At 36.9% G+C, this 22,961-nt stretch overlaps 1 protein-coding gene across 1 annotated transcript in view; it reads right to left on the minus strand.

Moving 5' to 3' along the window:
- The window catches only part of LOC124157836 (non-symbiotic hemoglobin 1-like), a 484,660-nt gene that overhangs the window by 355,333 nt on the left and 106,366 nt on the right, over window positions 1-22,961 (minus strand). The window contains exon 3 of the mRNA XM_046532871.1: window positions 8,665-8,820. Coding sequence (XP_046388827.1) covers window positions 8,665-8,820 — 156 coding nt within the window. The remainder of the gene's footprint in view (window positions 1-8,664; window positions 8,821-22,961) is intronic.

Here is a 22,961-nt window from a genome sequence, read left to right on the forward strand (position 1 = left end):
GTATCTATCAGAGGGGGGAAATTTTCGCTTAAGCACAGATATCACGGGCGTGCGTTTCCCATTTACGATCACGTTAATAAATTACCATAGGCACCTGGTAACAGCCCAATGCCATATCAGGTAGGGAACTGGGAGCGTTCAAAGCTACCGATTAGTGTCACTTAGGGAGAAAAGCAGATTTCAGCAGCAAAACCGTTGCCCACGTAGTAAGCTAATCATGATGTAATGCGATCAGGGAATTTAAAGTCCACTAGTGTTTCCTACAATGGAGATAAATCGCGCCGAATCAAAAGGAAAATAATATTATGAATGGAGGAAATGAAACACTTTGTAGGTCCGGCAAATAAAAGCTAATAATTTCTGATGTGTTAAAATGGGTCACTGCCTAATATTTTTTAACCATTTGAGAAAGGTCGGGTTAGTAATTACATCAGCGATAAGTTATTTCAATTACACTCGACTATCTACGTTGTTCTAAGGACCGTGAATAATTAATAAATGCTCCAAAGGCGGTACTCTGGGTATAAGGTCCGAGTAATGTTTCAGTAAAGCTTAACAACCTTACTGTACCGCTTTCAAATAGAATTACGAACCAGATAGTATGTTGCATACTGACGACAGATTTGAAAATTCAAGGCACCATCTCATCAACACGCTTTAATAAACATTTGTTCTTAAATAAGGACCTCATCGATGCCTACCTAACGAATTCAAGGGAATGTGAGAGGGAAACCCTCATGACTTTCTCCAGAGCTAATTGATATAAACATAATCACCTCGATGAAAAGCGTATTGCAAACTTGCCAATTTTGTAGAAAGTTTTCTCACATTAAACCAACTCATTATAAGACAAGATTTCTGCTCCGTAATTCAATGCAATGATCCTAGTTAAGCTTTTTACTTACGCATGGGAATGCACCAAAGGGTGGGTTCCCTATTCCAATCAAGGAAATATTGTTAGCGGTATAAAAAACATTAATTAGGTGTACAGAACACTAGCGAATATACAAGTAGGTTTTCCTGGAATCACCTCTGTGAATACAACAATTTGTTCATTTGGGGTTTATCTAATTTTATTTTTTAATTCACATTTTAGCGTGACAGCATGAGAACGAAAGTATACAAGTCGTAGACCAGGTTGGAGTATTTCACCCCGATGGTTTTCGTAAGTTTTCCTCCATTACCGTTGTCAATTATGTTGTTATATGTAATTTTCAGTTGTGTTCTGTTTACTTCTTTGTCGCTAATGTTTTGTCCTCGCTGGTTGGCGACCGAACATAATTATTAATGTACTCTAAGCAACAATATATTTTATGTGATGTTCTTTAAATGAAGTGTCAATCGATCTAGGTTGAAGTCCTATGATTCATTTACGCTATAACCATTGTCTTCAAGCGGGAATTTTAGTTCATGTAAATATTTAAACATTTATCTTTGCCTAATTGTTAAATTTTAACGTATGTTGCAACTAACGTATTAATGTTTAACGTATATATTCATAAGCACTTTTATATAAAATAATATTTTCAAACAAGATCAACGCGTATCAAATGCTATCAGAAAATCTTTTATTAATTAAAAAGCCAAAATGTGTCTGCTTCCGTAACTCCCAACCAAGTCGGTCTCAGAGCTTCTCAACGAGGATGGGCAATAGTAATTTCCGCGGGATGATGAATTAGTGTGTCTTCAGCCGCGGAGGGCGAGTATGAGAAAAAGAGGAAATTAGCTTTTCCAAACCCAAGCGGCGGAGCTTACCGTCAGCACGAAAGCCACGACCACTTTTAACCACGCTCAAACAAAGAATGCAGGCCATCTGTTTGACCGGATATTTCACATCGAAAGAAGATGAAATACTCGCTGGGAACAGTTCGTGAGACGAGGAAGCACTGAGAAATCTATCGAAAGAGTCCTCCAATAGGAGAGAAGGAGTGGCGGTCCCCAATCGCTCCCAGCTTCAAAGGCTAAGTGGGGCGATTCTTTGTTTACTACAGTCTCCTTGACAAACAAAGACGGAGTGCAATCTTCTAAGACCAAGATGTTTTTCCACTCCTTGGAGTCCGTTTAGATCTCTAGAACCTCCACGAGCGGTGGTCATGAGAGATCAAATTCAAAATTTCATCCAGATTTGGAGGCCATAATCGAATATAATCATGACTTGGGTTTTTTGCTTAGTTTACTTATATATTTTATCCCACCGAGAAAGAATGATATCTGTTCGGGTTAGGACTACTACTCATTTCCTATTTGCATTGCGGCTTCGGTATGGAGTCCACTCAGAATGGCAATCACATTTCTGGTTTTAAAAAACATGACATACACTTTTCGGGGTTTTCTGGAAGAAAGATTACTCCTTAAAGTGGACAGCCATGAATTCAGTTGTGTGTGCACGGAATACGTAAATCATTTTGTTACTCATCTTCTGAAAATGGCGCTTTTTCAGCTCCATGGATAACTTCTATTGCATCTCAGGGATACCTAAAACCACTGTCGTCAATTTCGTAAGAACAACGAATAAAAGGGAAGAAAAATACAAGGATCAGATGACAGCAAATGCACCATTGATAGAAGAATAAAGATAATGCATTAATCGCATTCAGACGAATACCCCTCCAAAACCTCCGACCATGCAGTGATATTATTATTAGAATTCCATTTGAATACGCACGGCTAGGTTCAAAATGTTTTACCATGTAAAGCCTATTAAAATTGAGATTACAGTGCTCATTGATGACTTCTTTTCTGAATATTTTTTAAAAGAAGAGCATTAGTACTTTGGAATCCTTTCCACTCCCTTGGATAAAGACAATCGCACATTTTATTGCAGCATGGTATCCTGTCAATCAGAATCAAACTCAACACATACTCTTGAAGTATCAAAAAGGTGTCTTCATTAAAACTCAGGCTAGCTGAAACGCTAAAGCATACTACGCAGCTCCAAAAATAACAGTTATGTTACGGACAGACATTCATTTACTAACAGCAATAAACATGCATTTTAATTTCTGCTATCGCCTATACATTTTCCCAAATGTAACGACGTAATATTATTAGTGTATTAGGGCAGTAATATGAGCTACTTAGATATCAAAAACAGAAACTAATAAATATACCAGATTTTTTTCTCAGATTGTTAGTTATGTGAAGTTTCCTTGTCACCGAGTATTATATGAGAATGGCCAATGCATCACTGTGTGCATCAGTGCCGAGAAAAATGAGATTAAATAGATACATTTCCAAGAAATACACTACAAGCATTACTCTTGAGTAGAAATTTCATGCAGTAAAGTCCAGATGGTCACGAAATCGTCATCTTGATCTTCATTTGTTTAGGAGATCATGGATGACTACTTTTCTAAATATAGTGATATTATAAAGAAGAAAGGGCTCTTAAAATTCCACTTCACGGAACTACTTTCCAGCATGGGTAACTGGTGATGTTTACTAGATTCCTTCACTATTCTCATCACATCCCCTCACCATACAATGCCACGCTATCTCATCTAACTTTGGTCTATATCACCGGCGCTGCCACATTGCTGCACCCTTCCTTAACGTATTCCACGCTCCACTCCACCCCTTCAACAGATGCCCTGTAGTTCCATTAATTACGAAGGTCCCCCTAAGTTTTCCGAGGCGCCCTTCGTCGGCCATTAAAGTTTTTCGCTGGCATAAGAGACTTTTTCATTCGATTATAATCCTTGATTGTACTCTTCACTCAAATGATGACCAAACCGTGGACCTTATTTCGACACCATTTTAATCTTGGGTAGGCTTTCCGTTGCATAATTACGTTTGGAATGTCATTTTCCCCCAGAAAGATTAACTTACGACTCCGTGCTTAAATTCTCAAAGCAGGAAAAGGAGGGTTGTTTTTCAGAACAAAGTTTACGGGTTTGTAGAGCAGGCGGAGTCTTGGAGTCGCAAGGCGTCTAAGCAAATACTTGACGAAATTGCTTAACTAATGAAAGAAAAAAAATTGAATTTCGGATACGAAGGAGGAAACAACTTTTTCCCTTAGGTGAGATTACTTCAGAAGTGGAGTAAAACTTTCCAAATACTTCAAAACTGCTGAAAATGCAATCGTGATTATCATACATGCAATTTTAATAACAGCAATGACACGCATGACTAAGAAAATAACTTAATTCCATGATAAAAAAGCCCATTTATTGTTCTTGAATCCACTGAGGGGAGAGGAGCGGTTCTTAATGACATGTTAAAACGAGATAGATGAAACATGAATTAAAAAGTCATTCCGCTACAAAAATTAGGAGAATTCATTTATTTAATTTATAGGTATTTTCCTCGTGAGCTAATTATTCAAAGATGGTCAATCCATTGGTCACTGCAGGAGTAAGGAGCAAGCACAGCGGTACCTTCGTAGATAAAATTTCCAAAATAAATGCAGACGATGCATTTCCTACTGATGTCATGTATCAATTCTAAGGAATAATATCTCGTATTTCACTTTACAGGACATGTATTTGATATAATGTTACAAAACGATGCACTATTGAGGTTTAGCATTAATTACACGAAGAAATTTTTCTCAAGGAATGTTTAGTAGAAATAAACTTACCCGGAACATTAAAAGAAATGAATATTACACATAGGTAAATAAATGAAAGATCGTAGCACTTTTCCACAAAAAGTTCTCTACTTCGTACAACGCGTTTTGGCTTACTGAGCCATCATCTGGTAAAAGACACCTTTGCGTTGCCGAAACGCGTTGTACGCAGTAAAAACATTTTGTGGAAAAGCGCTACGATCTTTTATTTATTTAAATATGTCAACTACTTCTACTGTACAAATATTCCACCTATTGAAGTCTGAATCTGTGGAACTTATTACGCATAGGAATAGTTCAACCTAATGTTCTCGGACACTTTCCTTCTGTTCTCTTACGCTCATCAAGTTAAGCTAGCAGTCCTCAGAAAAAAAACCCTTATCCGTTAGGCAGACCGCATTCATCTTTCTGCTCGCTGCGTCGTTGCCTAATATTTCCTCACAATCCATCATTTCCAACCGTCTTCATTCTCCTCCGGCACCAAATTCACTATCTAAAAGCTATCTTAATTCGCATTTAATAATTAAATGAAACACAAATGCGGTTTTATTACCGCGATGACTTTCATGTTTCCCAGAGCAATACAAGTCTAATGAGATAAATCCGCTCAAAGGAAACGGCGAGTGCCCTCTACCTTGTAGTTCATGAATAATTCAAGGGTTATTCAGCTCTTAATGGATGCGAGCTAAGCCAAAAGGATTTTTCGAAACTCATTACAGTCATATACTCTTTAAATACTTTCGCTGTAAAAGATGGCGAAATTTTTTGGAGGTTCTCAGAAGCATATTCGAAGGCCTGCGGCGTAGCTTCACTAAGTAAACTCGACGCATTCCTTGAACATTCCCCCTAATGTGGATTCAATTTCGTTTCCTCGCCGCTGTGGAAACTTATTTCTGGGGCGCGCCACTTTCAATATGGCATTCCAGCAGTTCTCCTTCCATGTATATTTGCGCATATCTTGACAACATTCTGCGGCGAGGGGCGCGGTGGTTGTTGACCGCTCACAGGAAAACTAAAGGGCACCGTCCCAAGCGGGAGCCGGGTATTTTTCTCCCCATCACCACAACCCCATAGGAAGCAAAATAACTATACTGCACGTGCGGATGCTTGAGAGATTGAGTTTAAACATTCAAATATTATCGTAAATTAAGAATGAATTGCAAATTCATCAGGCATGCAAGGAGATCACTTTGGAATTCTATAAAACTACCCTCTTTCTTATTTAAATAACTCTTGCTCATAATTAGTTAAAATATTTATTTCCGTAACATTGCGCATCTGACGCTGTTTTGTTTTTATGAAGCTTGGATTGAGGCTTCTGTATTTCACTATGTACTTTAAATAGGAGTTACTTTTAGGCCACATTTTATAACTTTTAAGAACACCACCTTTATAACATGCAGAGGTCCATACTTTAAAACACTATTAACGCATGAAATTCAGCTTTTTAATATTATATTAATAACAATTTTATATTTTAAGACCAAAATAAAGGTTATCTATAAAGGCACAATGATACATTTATAATGAAGCAATCACAAGGTAATTTTGTATTTTGTTTTTTACTGAAAGTGAAAAACAGATAGCATTACGTATGTTTAAAACGAGGGTAAATTAAAAGGTACCTCTTAATAATGGCCAGATTAATAGATAAAGTAGACGCTCTCTATAATGTGCTACCTTATACGTAATGCTAAATTTTGAAACCCACTGAAAAGCTACTACTAAAAAGCTAACTTATACTTGAGGAAATTTGTAAAATATTTCTTGCTTTTCATTTTTTTCTACAAAGAATAACTTAAAGGAAGGCCTTTAAAAAAAACCATTTGTGTCGTTTCAATAAGAATTTTTTTGACGAGAGTCGATTCGAAGTAAAATCACCAACTCACACGGCAGAAATGACAAGCTTCTGATGTTACTTTTGCCTTATTTAGAAAACATTGAGATCCTTTGATTTAAGTAATTGAATGATAAGTATTTTACATGCAACTATCGAAAGCTTACCGAGGGTCCGGAGCCTCACATCCAAATCTTCATCGCCCTCAAGCCACTTTGCCATTGACTACGATTATTGATACTATGAGCCGAAAGTCAGATTACGAGTATATGACTATGAATAATTACATTTAAAATCATAAAGTTCACAATTTTCCTTTGAATATGAGGCAAAAGAAATTTTAAATAAAAAGTGTACTCATTATATCTCAGCGATTCCCTCAATATATCAAAAACCAACTGCGAAATGGTCGTTAAGCTCCCAAGAAGTAAAAATGTGTAACTTTATATATTTCCTTACATACATTTTCATTTTGAAGTTCGTCAGCGTCATCAATAACACTGCCAGTAAACCTAAAAATCTGTTCTCTACTGCTCTTTCCTATATTTCATGGACTAGGGGTAAATAATGAGAAAAAGAAATTTCCCATGGTAGGAACTGAATATAACGGCCGTTAGGAGATTAAAACTATTATCATTTATAAGCTGTTTACGGACAAGAAACTTTTCATTTATGTTATTGAGAAAACTGATTGAAAAATTAAACAGAGGAAATAAGCGTCATTGTTTTCACTTCCAACACAAATGTACCCAGCCAGCCAAGGATTTTGTTCCAGATGTATCTTTTATCAAAAGAAGAAAAGCCGCGGATGCGAAGTTATCCCGAGAGACGCCATCTGTGCGGGAAAGATAACAAAAGAAGTGTGAAAGGGGGATTTCGCATGGATAAAAGTGACAGGCATCTCTCCTCCTCGCTCGAACGAACACGTCGAGAGAGAAGGGTCGATCTCGCTGTGACGTCAAATGTATCTTCGGGAGCCAATCAAAGATGGAAATGAAGAGAGAATAGGATTGTTCTCACTTCCACCGCCGAGAGCAAACGATATTCATTTCTGGAAACCCGCAGGGGAAACGATCGTCAAAATCACCTTGGAGAGACAAATTAGAGGAAACCAAAGTCACGCTCCTCATTGCGATCGACTTATCTTCACCGATGACAGTAAAGGAGAACTCCTTACGGAAAAAGAGCATGTATCCACACATCAGCCGTGGTTTTTATTTATTTATTTTTTTTTACTTTTCTCTTACAAAAATCCAAAATTTTTGAAATAGGTAAAGTTTTCACCCCTTGTGACACCCCTTAAATCAAATACTTTCCGACGGTGGCACTCGCGGATAGCGGGCCCAGAAAGACAGCCTTGTTACAAAAATATTGGTGGAAAGCAGGGAATTTCGTCAAATCCTCTGATCAATTAGTAGACACATAGGCGCTATTTTTCTATACAAAGTTTCGTAGTACAGTTAGAGTAGGGGCATGAAAGAAAACCATTCACTGCATTGATGACCGAAACTCATTCGTCACTTCAGTCAATGAAAAACATCTCTCAAATTTATATTTCGTCCCGGACTGAATTTAAAAAAGTTTATTCATAGATACTATCGTTAAGAATAAGAAAATATTTGTGGCGGCCGGGTGAGCAGGTATTTTGGCTTAAATCGAATAGTTTCGGAAAACATGTTGATCACCACTATTACCATTTTCATCGGAGTATGAATGGTGCCATACAAATACTTTAAAGTCTTTGGATAATGACAACCAATACATTTGAAAAATGACGCTTAGTTTCGATTATCTTGACTTCCTATTTAAGTGCGGACTGTACAGGAAAATATTCTGACACCTTTACCCTTGATATGTGAAATCCATGCGCCAGCAGCTAATAACTGAGCGAACATAACCCACTATAACTTTAGAAACCTTTAGGTTTGTACATCTAATTGAGTCATATTCAGATGATAGACCCTCTAATCAATCAGTGTTTCTGTGATTAGGTGATGTTTGATGCAATGCTTAATTGATTGATGATTCTATGATCTATTAACGGCTTTCATCACATTTTCTGTCCCTATTTCATTGGTTGAGTAATATTAAAATTTATTCGCTGGAGGAAATTTACCGATAGTAAAAACCAAACTTGATTCAAGTTTTAACTCATAACCCATTAGTTTACTCAAACTCTAACGCCATATTGAGCAATTTTTTTCAATTTTAAAAGCACTAAAGGAACGGACAATATATATAGATAAATAAAGGCTCTCACCGAAAGTGGAAAGAATGGCTGGATACTCCACTGGGTCGCTTCTGGTGAGTTGGCAAAACATATGACGACCAGTCCCACGCGTTGAGCCTATGACCCGTCAGTGAAAACGACAGGTCGCGTAATCCAGGGCTATCTTTTCTTTCCCATTCATCTTTCCTGCGAATACAAAGAAGTGTTTTTTAAAAATTTAATCACTTCACTATCCTCGGAAGAGAGATTCAAGTGCGCTTTTATCATTAAATTTTGGTAAAGTTCACTAATCATTTCCATTTCCAACGATTCTCTATTTATTGGAATGTTTTATTTACAGGAATGCATAAAAATTATTCAATGTAGGTACGATTTATTTAGCTATTTGTGTCTTTGAATTTATATTTGTATTAAACGATTGGGTGTTTAGACTACAAAAATAATTAGTAAAATAAATTTCAAAATTTTAATAATAATAACGCATATAAGGCACATAATTACGATAGTAATCTACATAATTGTTTCTTGTAATTGAATGATCGCTCTTAAGCTTCGTGCATGGATCCATGCTGTACATTTTGGGATTGTTATAAAATTTCAATTGATACTTAAGTATAATGAGCAATTTTTTATTTCGCACACCTGTAGACAGATACTTCCAACAATAAGTCTACAGTAAGTGCACTTAACTTGACATGCCAAAGCCTTCGTTCGATGAGGGCCATGAAGAAACACTTTCGGTCTTTTATTTTCGCGCTATCCAGCCAAGGGAGCTACTACCACGGTAGAGTGGAAAACTCATTTTTCTCGGCTAAACGACACGACCAGGAATCCACATGAAGCTGCCACAAAACAAACACACATACGAAAGAGACTGAACCATGTTCGCGAGAGTAACTTACCAGAATACAAAAACGCGACCACGGGCATCTTTCAACGATGCCTGTTCCGGGCACGTATTTTTAATCATAACTCACTCTTCTCGAGATCTCGAAAATCATAGCAAACAGTAAAAACTGCTAAAGCCATAAGAAGTTCTTCGTAATTTTATACAGGAAATGTGTCAAAAGGGTCGGAACATAATAACTTGTATAACGATTTTTAGAGTAAATTTTGCGAAAATCAATAGTTACTTTGAATAGCATTTTGAAGAAATATTAAACAATCTTGATGATTGCATTATTTCCTTTTAAATTCGATACTCCCTAATGAGGCTACATATTTTCAATAACTTGTCTGGAAACAAGAGGATTCAACACCGCACGAAGTCCCAATGCAATAGAGCTGTAGCACCTACCCGGATTAGATTTGAGGATAAAACAGGGTACACCCTAGGATACAATTATAGATGAGTTGGAACACTTTCTCGCAAGACATACATTGCCCATGCGTGCAGAAACCCAACCGAATGTTACAATTCTCTCCATAGAAAACTTGATTGTAACTAATGCATCAGTATAACTCCGCGGGAAATCTAGTTTATTTTTCTTTCTCTGGCCCAGGATTTTGCCAGATTTCGACTTAGAACCGAAGACTCGCATGTGCTTCCGTAGTTGAGTAGCTCGTTTAGCCGGACGGAGCGAATTCGAGAGAGGACAGTAAAAGCATACAGTTGGACGAAGAGCTATATACCACATACTCCGGCTGTTTTTTTGTCACGGTGCCTTATCCATCAGCAGACGGTTAGAGGACGGGAAATGGAAGCTCAGTCATTGGGCGCGTGCTGGTGACAAGCCGCACAAGAGAAGCTTGCCTTGAGAACTCACCAGATGGCGAAATAACTAATGTATTTTTTTCCGAGAAAAAAGAACTACTTGTGCTTCTACATTTTTATTGCAACACCGACAGAGTCTGAACGAATTTCGAAATTGTTTCCGCAGAAAATCTCTCACTACTCCAAATGAATTCGAATTCTCTCGATAGGTTTCCATGAAATGCTTATATCAACTTCCTGGAAACTAAACCGCCATCGACGTTAAATGGAAATGTTACAGTCCAAACCTGCGCATCAAACCGTATCCGTTGCTCAGTATGAATTATTTTAGTACATTACAGCCCATGGAGATTGCTAGATTTTCTTTTGAGTGATTAGGTAAATGCTTGCGGCAATTTCGTCGGGAAAATTTTCCAACATCCTAGAAGATTGATATATATCACGCATAAGAAAAAGCTCGGTCCGACGCATAACTAAAATTAGGTTCAAGAATGCGTACGAGGCTGGAATATGCGTAGATATTCTATTCAAAAATATTTATTTAAAAATAGACTTCAAATAAACAAGTATACGGTGAACAAAGACTTTCAATGATTTTTCGCTTAGTGTTTGTAGAATCTATTGCATTTAGCAGTGAACATTTTGATAAATACTATTCGTGATACCAAAAATTTTACCGAATTCTTCATTTTTTTAATTTGATTTTTCATTTCCCAAAACTGTCGTTTCTTCATCGTTTGTAATAAACTCTCTACTTAAATATAGTACTTTTAACATCGAAAATGAAATGCTTCACAATATTATTGCAATTGCAATATTATTAAAGCTAAGTTAGGGTATACTTGGAGCTACTGGAACTGTTAGTTTCTATTTCCCTATCAACCATGAAATAGATTTTACATAAACAGATATTTACCGATCATTTCTTTGTTAGGAGAGCATATGGACATATTCTATCTGCCATAATTAATCCTTCAATTTATTTGCAGGACTTCCCTAGGAAGGACGCCGGTAAATGCATCAGCAAGCAAGTTAAATCCCTTTAGCCCTATTTACAAATTATTCACTCAGGGGTCCATTTGTTGATGAACTACATAATTTTATTATTTCTTTCCCATGATTTTAGTGTTTAAAGAGGATCACCATCATTTAGGTTCATAATTTACCAATCATTATGTTTGCATTTTGCCGTCAGGCAAACACCCTTAAGAAAACTAAATGATTGACACCTACCAACTAACGAGCCTTAAACTGAATTTCATAAATCATAATTAATTTCTTATTAAGCTCATTTTATTCAGACATATTCCCCAAAGTACACTCATGTCCTGAAGACTCAAATCTAACATCATATTTAAAAATACCAAGCGCTAATGCGGAGAGACTGAATATTTAGAAAGATGGCTCACTTAAATTCCCATCATCTTTCTATAGGAATACTTAAACATGCCCATTTCGGTGATTTAACAATGCTCAAATACACAAGACTCATGTTATCTCTTTCTCTTGAGTCCCACTCGAAATAATAAAAAATAACTTATAATAAGGGCCTCACTCCGATATCTCTCAAAGCATTGCGTATTTTACCTCGAGGACATGGTCATTATTTCCACTCTCCACAGACTCTACTCTAGAGAGAAACAAATCAGCCTCAGTCTCTCCATATATTCAAAAAGCTATCATCGTTTTTTTACTCAGCTCTTTGATGTAGCTTCTTAAAATCGGTAGGTAGCGAATACTTCTCTTTGAGATTAACGATATGACAGGAAGAAAAATAAGTCATACCGGCATCGAACATTATCCTTTTCATCGTAATCCATATTTAACCAAGCTCCATATCCAAGGCAGAAGCATTTGATACTAATGTCAGCCCTTTGTTCAACAAAAAGTATTAAAATATCCTATTTAAGAGAAACTTCTCATTCTGCATATTTAATGAGTGCATCAAAAATGCAAATAATAACCTTCTATGTTCCTTGAATGCAGGCAGTACAGTGAGTAGTGAAAATTTGAAGAAGTATACTGTTAAGATACTTTAAATGAATATCTGATTCCGAGCATTTTTGCTCACAAAAGAATTCAAATACTGCGGATAGAGCCAACAATAGCTTTTAAAAAATATATACACAAAATTTCGAGCACTATTAGCGTTTTTCTACCTTTAAAAGCTGGCCAGGAATTTTGCGCCTTTTTTATGGACCAATAACTGCAGTCTCGGTAAGTCTTGATTACAAAAAGTGCTCGCGGATTTTCAAATCTTCTATACTAGTTATTGTGATTTCATTGGAATCCCTCTATATGAATAGCAAAAATTAATCAACAAAATTGAATATATATACTAAATCGCGAACAAAAGGGGAAAGACTGAAGATTTTAAAAAACTCGGAGAAAAAACGAATTTGTTGCGGGCCTAATTCCACATACGTGGAAAAAATAGCAGCAAACATCAGTAAATTATAATGAATTCTATATTTAAAAAACGGGGAGCAAACATGTAATGGATCACCCATACAATAGAAAAAGTTTAGGAAATTTTAATAGACGCTGCGCAAACGAGATAATGTCACACTATTGATGCTCTGAATTTCTCCTTGAGGGAATAATCGGCATTTTTCCTCAAGGCACGTAATTGAATCCTTCACGGTAGGAGCGCCCTCTATTCCTGCTGATTAATTGCATCATTACTAACTTAAACTGTTAGTAAATAACGGTAATTTGAAGAATGGAACCTAAAATTCAGTATTCACCTTGCTGGGGACGATATATTTCAGGAGGAAGATATAAAAGCAATGGTTTTAAACAACATAAAATCTTTACAATGCGAGGAAAAACATGTGTACGAGGAAAATTGATTTTAATCCACTCGGTCGAAAAGCATATATTAGTATACATTTTATAAAAAATCTTCAGCATTTTCTGGCACAGACCGCAATGGACACGGGACATTATTATTTACATTCTGTAACGTCGAGTTATGCAGGCTTTGGGGAAAAAGCAATGACGGAACGCACTTTCCTTAACTTTCCCTAGGAGTGAAATATTACTCTGTGTGTTTTTTATTACAAGGCATTATTTTAATTTTATTACTAAATTTTGTTAATTTGGTTACGAATGTATGAATTAGATATTTTGAGACAGCAAAATTGACAACAGTGTTATCTGACTATTATGTATTTTGCTGATCAGTGTCGGAAGGGCGTTCCGGCACAATGATACCACTGGGAAAAGTGAAAGTGTCCAAGGATTCAAAGGAAACTAGTAAGATGGTTATTGTATAGGCTTTCGCTTTGTGGTGAAGATTATGCGGAGAGGTTTACGGGATATGCACCGCCCGTGTCAATCTTCGTAGACGACAGTTTCGCCGGAATGGCAGCTGGCTTCTTCAGGACGATGAAGATCAATCAATTTAACCTCTATATGCAGCTGACTTCTTCATCAACCAGAAGATCAACCAGCGACAATTCCGGCAAAACGGTGGTCTACAAATATGGACACGGGCGGTACATAGCCCGAAAAACTCTCTGCTGAAACTAAGATAATATATCTTATAGAATCGATGAGAAATATTATATATATTTAGCATAACATATGAATGAAACGGAATAGCATAGGTCGAGAAGTTTAAATATTTGGGCTCTGTCATTAGCAACGACGGAAGCACAACCATCAACACACGAGCTCGAATTAATGCAACATTGCTGAAATTGCGCCAAGTGACTGGCGTATTGTGCGACCGTCGAATGCCCGAACGATTGAAGGCCAAAGTATACAAGACCGCAGTCCGCCCAGTGGCCCTATATGGAACAGAATGTTGTCCAGCCACAGCAAAACAAGAAGAGGCCATGCATGTCATGTAAATGAGGATGCTGCGATGGATCCTAGGCATCTCCCGCCTGGATCACGTCATGAATGAAGACATCCGGAAAAGAATGGGAGTTGCACCAATCACAGACAAGATGCGGGAGGCTCGACTGCGGTGGTATGGGCATGTGGTGCGTAGTGACGAGAACTCCGTGGCAAGAACAGCAATGCGGCTGAGCCCTAAAGGACGTCGACCACGAGGACGACCTAAGATGCGCTGGCTCGACAAAATTAAGCCAGACATGAAGACCATCAACGCCACGCCAGTAGACGCCCTGGATCGAGTCAAGTGGAGAAGACTTTGCCGAACAGCGGACCCTGCAATAGCGCGGGACAAACGCTAGGATGAAGAAGAAGATGAATGAAACGGAATAATTAATATGAAATGGTATTACTACGGTAGTTAAATACGTATTAACGATAAATAAAACGAATGGAATGAATAATTAAAACATAAAATTTAAATCCCTGCATCTAGGTAATTTTGAAAGAATACCCTACCTGTGTGAGTAAAATGCATCAAATAATAACTTATATTTATAGAGATATCCTCAGAATTTTTATTTCTATATTTTTTATTGCTAAGTTTCATGCAACTAAATTTTTAACCAATCTTGAGCATAGACGTGAAGTTATATTTTGAAAAAACTGAATACAGAAGAAGAAATCTGGATATTACATCTGAAAAAGAAATTATGTGGACGAAGGATTGGGTGTGCCGAGAAAATCTGACTACAGACGTAGAAAACAACGTCCTACAGACATTGAAAATAAAGATAAATAGAAGGAATATTTTGCAAAAGAAATGAAATATCAACTAAGGAAACTTCAAAATGCGTTTTATGATGAATTCAGGCCAAAAAGGCAACATCATCTCAAACGGAGTATCCGAGAGGAGAGGGAGAGGATTCATCAAAAGACGATTTTCAAAAACTTAGAATCAGCATGCACAATCAGCATGCAAGACTTTTTCACAAGTAAGGGGTATCTTCATCAGGAAAAATTCCTTCGCCTGCTCTTTTCGCAAAAAAAAATCATCTGCTATTTCAGCAAATATGAGGGAGACTACGAGAAATATCTCTTTAAAAAAATGGAAAATTTTCATCTTGATAATCTAAAATTGAGGATAAATTCACTTCTTCCACTTCTGGATTCCAGTAAATTATATTAGAAAACAAGGATGTTGGCGACAAATGATGATTAATCACGAGAGGAAAGTTTGATGATAATTTTACTAGATGGGACAACAAGCCATTTCCAAATGGTAAAGAATGTTCATGGATGAAAGTTTTAGCATTTGCAAAGGTCTGAAATCTCATCTTTGGCGAGATACACCGGTATTGATGTGTAGGAAATAAAACACCCTGGCAATGCCACTAATAATTGAAGATTTCAGATCAGCAAAATCCCATGAAAACGCATTTTACTTCTATATCTTGCAGTTGGATCTCGAAAAATTGCTATGTGTTCGACTGCGTCAAGTAGACGCGAACTTTGTTTGCGAAGGGAAAATGTTTGCCTCAACACTCCCTTTTATGCCTTCCTCACATTTCCCATTCCACTGGTAAGCAATCAAAGATATTAAGCCACGGTGGAACTGTTTATACTTGACGCACAATTGAGAAGTAATTAACTTAATGATCACTTCCCTTTCATCGGTGTAAAGCTAAACCTTACGATACAAAATTGAACACTGTTCAGGAATAATAAGCATTCCTACTGAAAAATTCCAGGTACGACTAAATGAGGAAACTCATCTCCATTGAAATTTAGCTGCCATATTATTAACGTGATTTTGCCAGTTGAGAAGTCCTTAACTATTCGGCGACAACTTTTGTCTTGCTAAACACATCATTATTACCTTAACCCTGAGAATATCTGGATGTTTTTTATTTGCCATGACTTGCATTAAGTGGAACACGGAAAATGTACAATAGATTAGAGGTTTTAATTAAAATAACTGCGTATTTTATCTCAGATAAGTATTGTTCCTCAAAAAATAATACGCCAAAATAAGCATTCGGAGTAGAAGTGTTTTCACAGAATGAGTAATTACCAGCCATTCTAATCTCTTTTAGCGGTATTCCTGCTGATTTCAACATACCACTACGCCCGAACTTATTCGATTCCTTTCTATTTTTTCATATTCAATTGCCCTAGAAATTAATGACAAAATACCAATCTATAGTTTTACAATCGTTAAAAATAAAGCTACAGGATACCGAGTTTGGGCAATTTTGGGAACTTTTAAGCATGTCAATTTATACGATTTATTTATATTGATTCTATCTCGTGGATCAGTAAAGTCTATTATAGCATGTCTAGTATATATTTAGCATTTAAAAATTCAATCAAACTATTTTTTCGTCCCTTGAGTAATTGCTACGGGCTTGCTGCTAGAATGAAGACGATTTACGGAATATTGGCCGGAAATCCTGTGGTGTATGAAGCAAAATCCTTTATAATGGATGTAACGAAATCCCGTTATAACAAAATAGAACAATGCTCCCCTAAAATTCGTTATAAGCGCGTTTTACTCTATTTCGTTTTAACTCAAACGCGGTCTACACATTCTATAGAATGACTGCATAGGGTACAACAAGACACGCCTCTAGGGGCGTTCAGAGGTTCTTGCCCGCAATCGATCTCTTGTTTGAAGGAGAGAACAAGCTACTCACGATGGACGAGGGTTTAGGGTTCGTGGAAGTGTTGGGGTTATGGTGTAGATAGGAGGGGTGGGTTGGAAGAGGATGTGCATAGGGGCCCAACAGGGGCGTGGCGCGTCCTCCGTCTAGGATGAGAAGATGCAGGTGTCAGTTCTTGCTCAAGGCGCAATGGGTGCTGCAATGGATGGACTCAGGAACAGACGGACGCATGGTGACCATGGTATCAAAGCGGACTCGAGACAATGGACGCATGGTCTGCTAGCCTGCGAACAATCGGCTTAATCCCAAAGTGGAAGAGAGCCCACCATCCTTACTCTTTGAATATCTCTTCGAAGTAATGGAAGCCTGGTTGTAACTTGTTCTTTTTCTCTCCTCCGAGCCTACGATCACGTCCCGACAATATTGACAACAAACGATCAAGTTTCTATGGCTTATCTGATGACACATCAAAAGCACGTCGAAATCGGAGATATTAGTAAAAAAAAGTATTGGATAATAAGGCACTTAGAGATGCAAGAATATTAGCTTATTCCAACGGAGATTCGTCCGGCTCAACACAGAGTGGCAAATTATACGAGTTGTTCATTGCCGTCCAAACAAGGAGACACAAAACTTACACCTCGAAACTAAAAAATAATTATAAGGAAAAACGGTTAAGGAGCCGATAAGGCACACGGACAAAAGAACTATAAATAATTCGCGAAACAAGGGAAAAATTATTATGAAAAGAGAAATGAGGGAAAGAGGTGGAAGAATGTATATATAAACCTGGTTCACGATAACGCATAGAGAAATAAGCATACGAATACGAAGAGTAAATTAACGGTGCGAGAACGCAACTTTGTAAGTATGACAGAAAGGCGAAACTTTATATTTACAGAAGAAGGGAGAGTTAGGTGAGCTCTACTTCAGAAGAACTCACTAAAGAGCGAAGAAATAAAACACAGGCTGTGCCATAAATGAGGGCTAAAATAATTTACAGCGTTAACAACAAGGAAGTAAGTCCGAAACGGGTGGAAATAATAATTTGAGGTGTATATTACGCATACATGACAGCAGCGCTGCACAAACATGCTTCCCGTAGGCAGTACAAGCGACGGGGTCAGGAAGAGGAGGAAGTGATGGATGGAGAGATTCGCAAGAGAAGATAGGGGAAGGAAATTTTTCGGAGCCCACATTCAACTAACAACCTGCTTTGCCCCATCAATGATCCATAGCTCTATAACAGTGGTAACAGGCCAGGGAGATTGATCACTGAGGAAAAACTTTCGGTAAGTATGGATAATCTCAAGTCAAGAATGCTCGCCGAAAATGAATATGTCTTAACAACCAAATTTCTTCAACTACTGCAGTTCTTAACTAATTATTACCTATTGTTGCTTCTAAGCAACATCAAAAATATATACATTTGATTCTCTTTTCAGGACATATTTAAAGTAAGCTTTCTCTTGTGCTGTAAATTTTAATCGCGAAATATGTTGCTACCACAATAATTATGATTGAGTAGTGAATTTTTACATTTTTTAAATGAGAGGACTTGAAATTTAATTTCTTTCAGAAGCAGCTCTGGGATAGAAAGGGTTTAAAGGTTATCGTACTGCTCTGAGCCCCGAGTCTTTTCCAAAGCTTTAAAGTTTTCAAGGGAAATTTTTGGGAACTCAACTAACAACCTGCTTTGCCCTATCAATGATCCAGAACTGTATGACAGAGATTGCAGGCCAGAGAGACTGATCACTGAGGAAGACATTTTCTTAAGTATGGATAATCTAAGGTCAAGATGCTCGCCAAAACAGACGCCTTCGGATTGTGAAGACTGTAAAGCAGGGACAAAATCTCAACTCGGTTAGCTCAATGACTAGCAGAGTTGGGAGGAAAAGGTTTGTCAAATTCGGCTCTTTGAACCACGAAAAGGAGACTTCGCGTAAAGATTTCGTTAAAACAGAGCTAAGCCCACTTTTGACTAAGAAGGTCATGAAATGTGGGGAATTTAGGCTAATGAGTCTTATTTTTTGCATAGAGCAAAAGAGGATCTGAGGATAATTACGACTAAAGGCGAATACTACTGGCTACTTGAGTGATGACCAATTCTTAAAGAGGCTTTTGCATTGCTCTGGGCCCCGAATGCTCGCAGAAGCTTTGAAATTTTCAACAGCATTTCAGAAAGAAAATTGCACAAAGCGACCTGAACCACCCTCCTTGAAATATGGTACAGCCCATTTCTCTACATTCCGTAAAAATAATGCAAAATATTAAATTTAGTATTTGCAGGAATATAACAATTTTATTGGTTATTGTTTCTTATAATTTAATAGCAAGTAGTCTTAATTTCAACGGTTCCACCGAATAATTTGTCGATGCGTATACAGTTTAACTAATTTTTATGCAAATATTTTAAAATCAATATAAGAATGTGTCAACCTTGTCACACCATACATCATACCTACTCACTTGTGTTTTAAAGATCTAACTTTGCATGTTTTATAAAAAAATAAATTTTACTTCGCCAAATTAGTAGTTTAATATCATAAGTAAGCCGCAATAACTGGCTATGTTATACGTGGACAACGAAACAAATTTTTTTTTCATACTGTACTGTACTTTACACTACCTACTTAAGGCAAAATATTTCATTCATATTAATTGCTTGATCTCTAATGTAATTAGAGTGTTTCCTGATGTAAGGGATCGGATTGAGGTATGAGAATATAAAAATATTTCCAACTAAGGGCGCCCAGAGACCTCCGGTCATGATATAGCGAAAAAAGGAGGAAATTGGTCATTTTAATACGTTGCCTTCAAACGTTTTTTAGAAATCAATCGCTGAACAAATTTACCTTCAGCTGGATTATAGCGCTATTTTGATGGCTGGTCTGAAATTTTGGAATTTTTCGATAATTTCTGTGCAGCAAACCACCGAGATAAAGCACGCCGCATGCATGAGAGCATTCCGCACATCGTAATGTCGACTCCATGAGATAGAGATATCAAAACGACGAAAGAATGCGGAGCTTGGAAGGTCATACGAGAATGATGGGCTGAAAAAAATGAACGCTTTTTTTCCCGATCCAGGGCATGTCTCCAAAGAGTTGAGCTGGGAGAGAGAGAGAGAGAATGTCGTATGGGAGAGTAAAAAAACGCCTTAAGGCGGGGATTAAGGGCCAAATATTTGCTTATATTTGCTTGAGGAATCCTATAACGTGGCGTAAGTAAAATCAGGCCGGGCACATAAAAAAGTCGCAACAAGTAGTAAAATATACACTCGACAGCCTGGAAAATATTTTCTCGCATAATGAAAGTGATTATAAGTGTAAATGATCCTATGCAGGGTAGTGCCAAAAAATCACAGGGGGAAAACAATGGCCCAAACGGTGTTTAGCCCGTAACAAGGAGAATTCCATGCAGAGCATTTAGAAAAAAAGAGCCTACGTCATAGCAAATTCCGCAATAATAAAATGTACAAGGCGACCCGAACAACTCTCTTTGGCCTAAGATACAATCCACATTTATCCATTAAGTAAAACGACTACGGCAGTCATCGATCATAATTACTTAATTAATATCTCGTTAAGACCAAAAAAGTCTAAGCGAAATTTAAAAAAATAAATAATTCCTACAGTCGTACGAGGCACGAAGATATGCAAATAAGGATTTCTAAGGCTAGAAATATGTTAAGGGGAAGAAGGCTCCGCTGGAATCCCAAGGAATTTGAATCTGAGATTTCTCTGAGACTACTATTTATATTATAGCCGTACGTATATCTGGATACTTTAGAGACTATCTCCAGAAAATCCTTAGCTCAACTAAATCTTTTGAGAGACATTCATCCCGTAAGAGTAACGATAAATTATACCCAAGATCTGCTCTCTACTACATAAAATGGAGGCTTTATTTTCTAGAGCTATTCGTGGAGCCAGAATGATATATCTTTCCGGACATTCATGATGAAGATCTAGATAGCTACGACTTTATCCGTTTTAAATTTACTTTAGTTGCATTATTCTTCAAACACGGAAATTTATATAACACCCCCTTTGAATGGAGGAATTTCCAACCAATTTGAAAGCTGCTACAGAAATTCGTTTTCCATCCCTATAAATTAAGTAAAACCACTTTTATTGCGGTAGTTCCATCAATTATATTGCAGTGTGGGTTTAATTTTGAAATGCAACTTTTTATGCAAAATTTATAATTGGAATTAACAACTCCCGACATAATTTTTAAAGTGTCAAAATTTTGTCTCAATTATTTATTTTGAAACTCTTTTCTCTTTCGACTATGCATGAAGACAGCTAAAAAAATTGTTACAAGGGAATCAATCAGAGGACAATAAATGGATTTTGACATCTAGGAAAGGCAAGAAATACTTCAGCCCGAGGTAAAGCATACAGCAAGCTCACACACGGAAAAAAAAGATTTGATTGAAACTATCAAACTGATGTGATAGGGAGTTTTTTGTTAAATATACTTAAACTTTGATGTAAATTATTAAGCACTTGATTTATTTTACCACACGCTCTTGATATATTTCATAAAACATTTTGATATTTCATAATTTGGTCAATTGTACGAAAGAGTTTGGTAAAAATAACTTAATTAATTTAATACGATTCTGAATTTTGTAACTTTCATCGAAGTTATGATTAACTTTATGGAGGCGATTGCTTGTTAGGTAAAAATTATCAAACTCTACATTCCTATGCAAATTCGGTTTGATAGAATTTACTAAGCGTTTTGTAATCTATCGAACGGTCTGTCGTTCCTCTTTTGTTAATACCAATGCACAATTGCAGTTCTTAAACAGGCCTTGCATAAAAGATAGGTTGGTAGAAATGATTTTGTTTGCATTATTTGTGATGGCGATAACGTTTTAATTTTGTTTACGTTCATTTTTCTGTTTGTTCCTGCTTTAAATAATCATGGGTATTAAAGCTCTAAGGAGATGTTTGTGTATTTCGACACATTAAAACTTTAATTAAAGGTATTCCTGAGGTATAATCATTTGCGATCATGTTTAATAGCATGTGATAAAAGTCTACACACTAGACCCAATCCATGCTAAGGATATCACCCAGCATTTTAAAGTCATCTCTATATCGATGTAAAATGCCTGCAAATAAAGTTTTCTTGTGCATCTGCACTAGATATTCATATGGTGTAACTAGGTAATGCAATTGTGTGCATCAAGTATTCCTCTTAAGCTTACAAAGGGAATCTGTAGTCACACCTTATTCACATTTCAAAGCAAAGGTTGATTATTTACAATAATAATATATTAAGGCGTATGACAACCGATTTAGACTAGTTGTTAGAGTCCGTTGCTTCCACGCGGGGGGCCCACATTCAATGCTTCAAGCAGGCGTATTATTTTTTCAATTTTTTTTTTGTTGTATTTCTTTTGCAGAAACTTAAGTTAAACTCCTAATTTTATGATTTTCAATCAGAATATGGTTTTCTGAATTGAAAATCTTTCACGTGTGCACGCTACATCGGTTTTATTATCCTTTCGATTTTGATAGTTTTTATCGAACTGCTGTGGCCATTTCGGTAACAATTACCAAATCAGTTTGATAGAATTTATCAAACTGGTTTGGTAATTATTACTGAATTTTTCAATGTGCCATATGAACCAAAAATTTTGATAAATTTCATCAGAATTCGATAGTTCTAACTAGACTTTTTTTCCGTGCACCATAGAGGAACAAAATCATGACTTGCCCATCAATCAAAATTCAAAATATGAAAATAAAAAAACTAAGTGAACCAGCAAGATGTTTCCCGATTCCATCTTCATTCAACTCGTTACAATTCTGTATACCGCAATGAATTTTTTGTGGATTACACTCTAGAACATACGAACTTAGATTCCACTCTTGCATACCGGAAAAATAAGAGCATGTATCCTTATATATCCGAATTATCTTCATTTTATATCCGAATTAGCTACTGCTTTCCAAGCGTATTTACAGAGAGCTCGGTCTGAATGCTGCTAGTATGTGTGTAATGACTGAGGCATCCCCGGAAGTTGAAAGAGCATGCATGAAGAAAAAAAGGGGGATCGTTGACGAACGGTGCAACCTGAGGAAGGG

The sequence above is a fragment of the Ischnura elegans genome, chromosome 4 (genome assembly GCF_921293095.1).
Source record: "Ischnura elegans chromosome 4, ioIscEleg1.1, whole genome shotgun sequence".
Taxonomy (NCBI): Eukaryota; Metazoa; Arthropoda; class Insecta; order Odonata; family Coenagrionidae; genus Ischnura; species Ischnura elegans.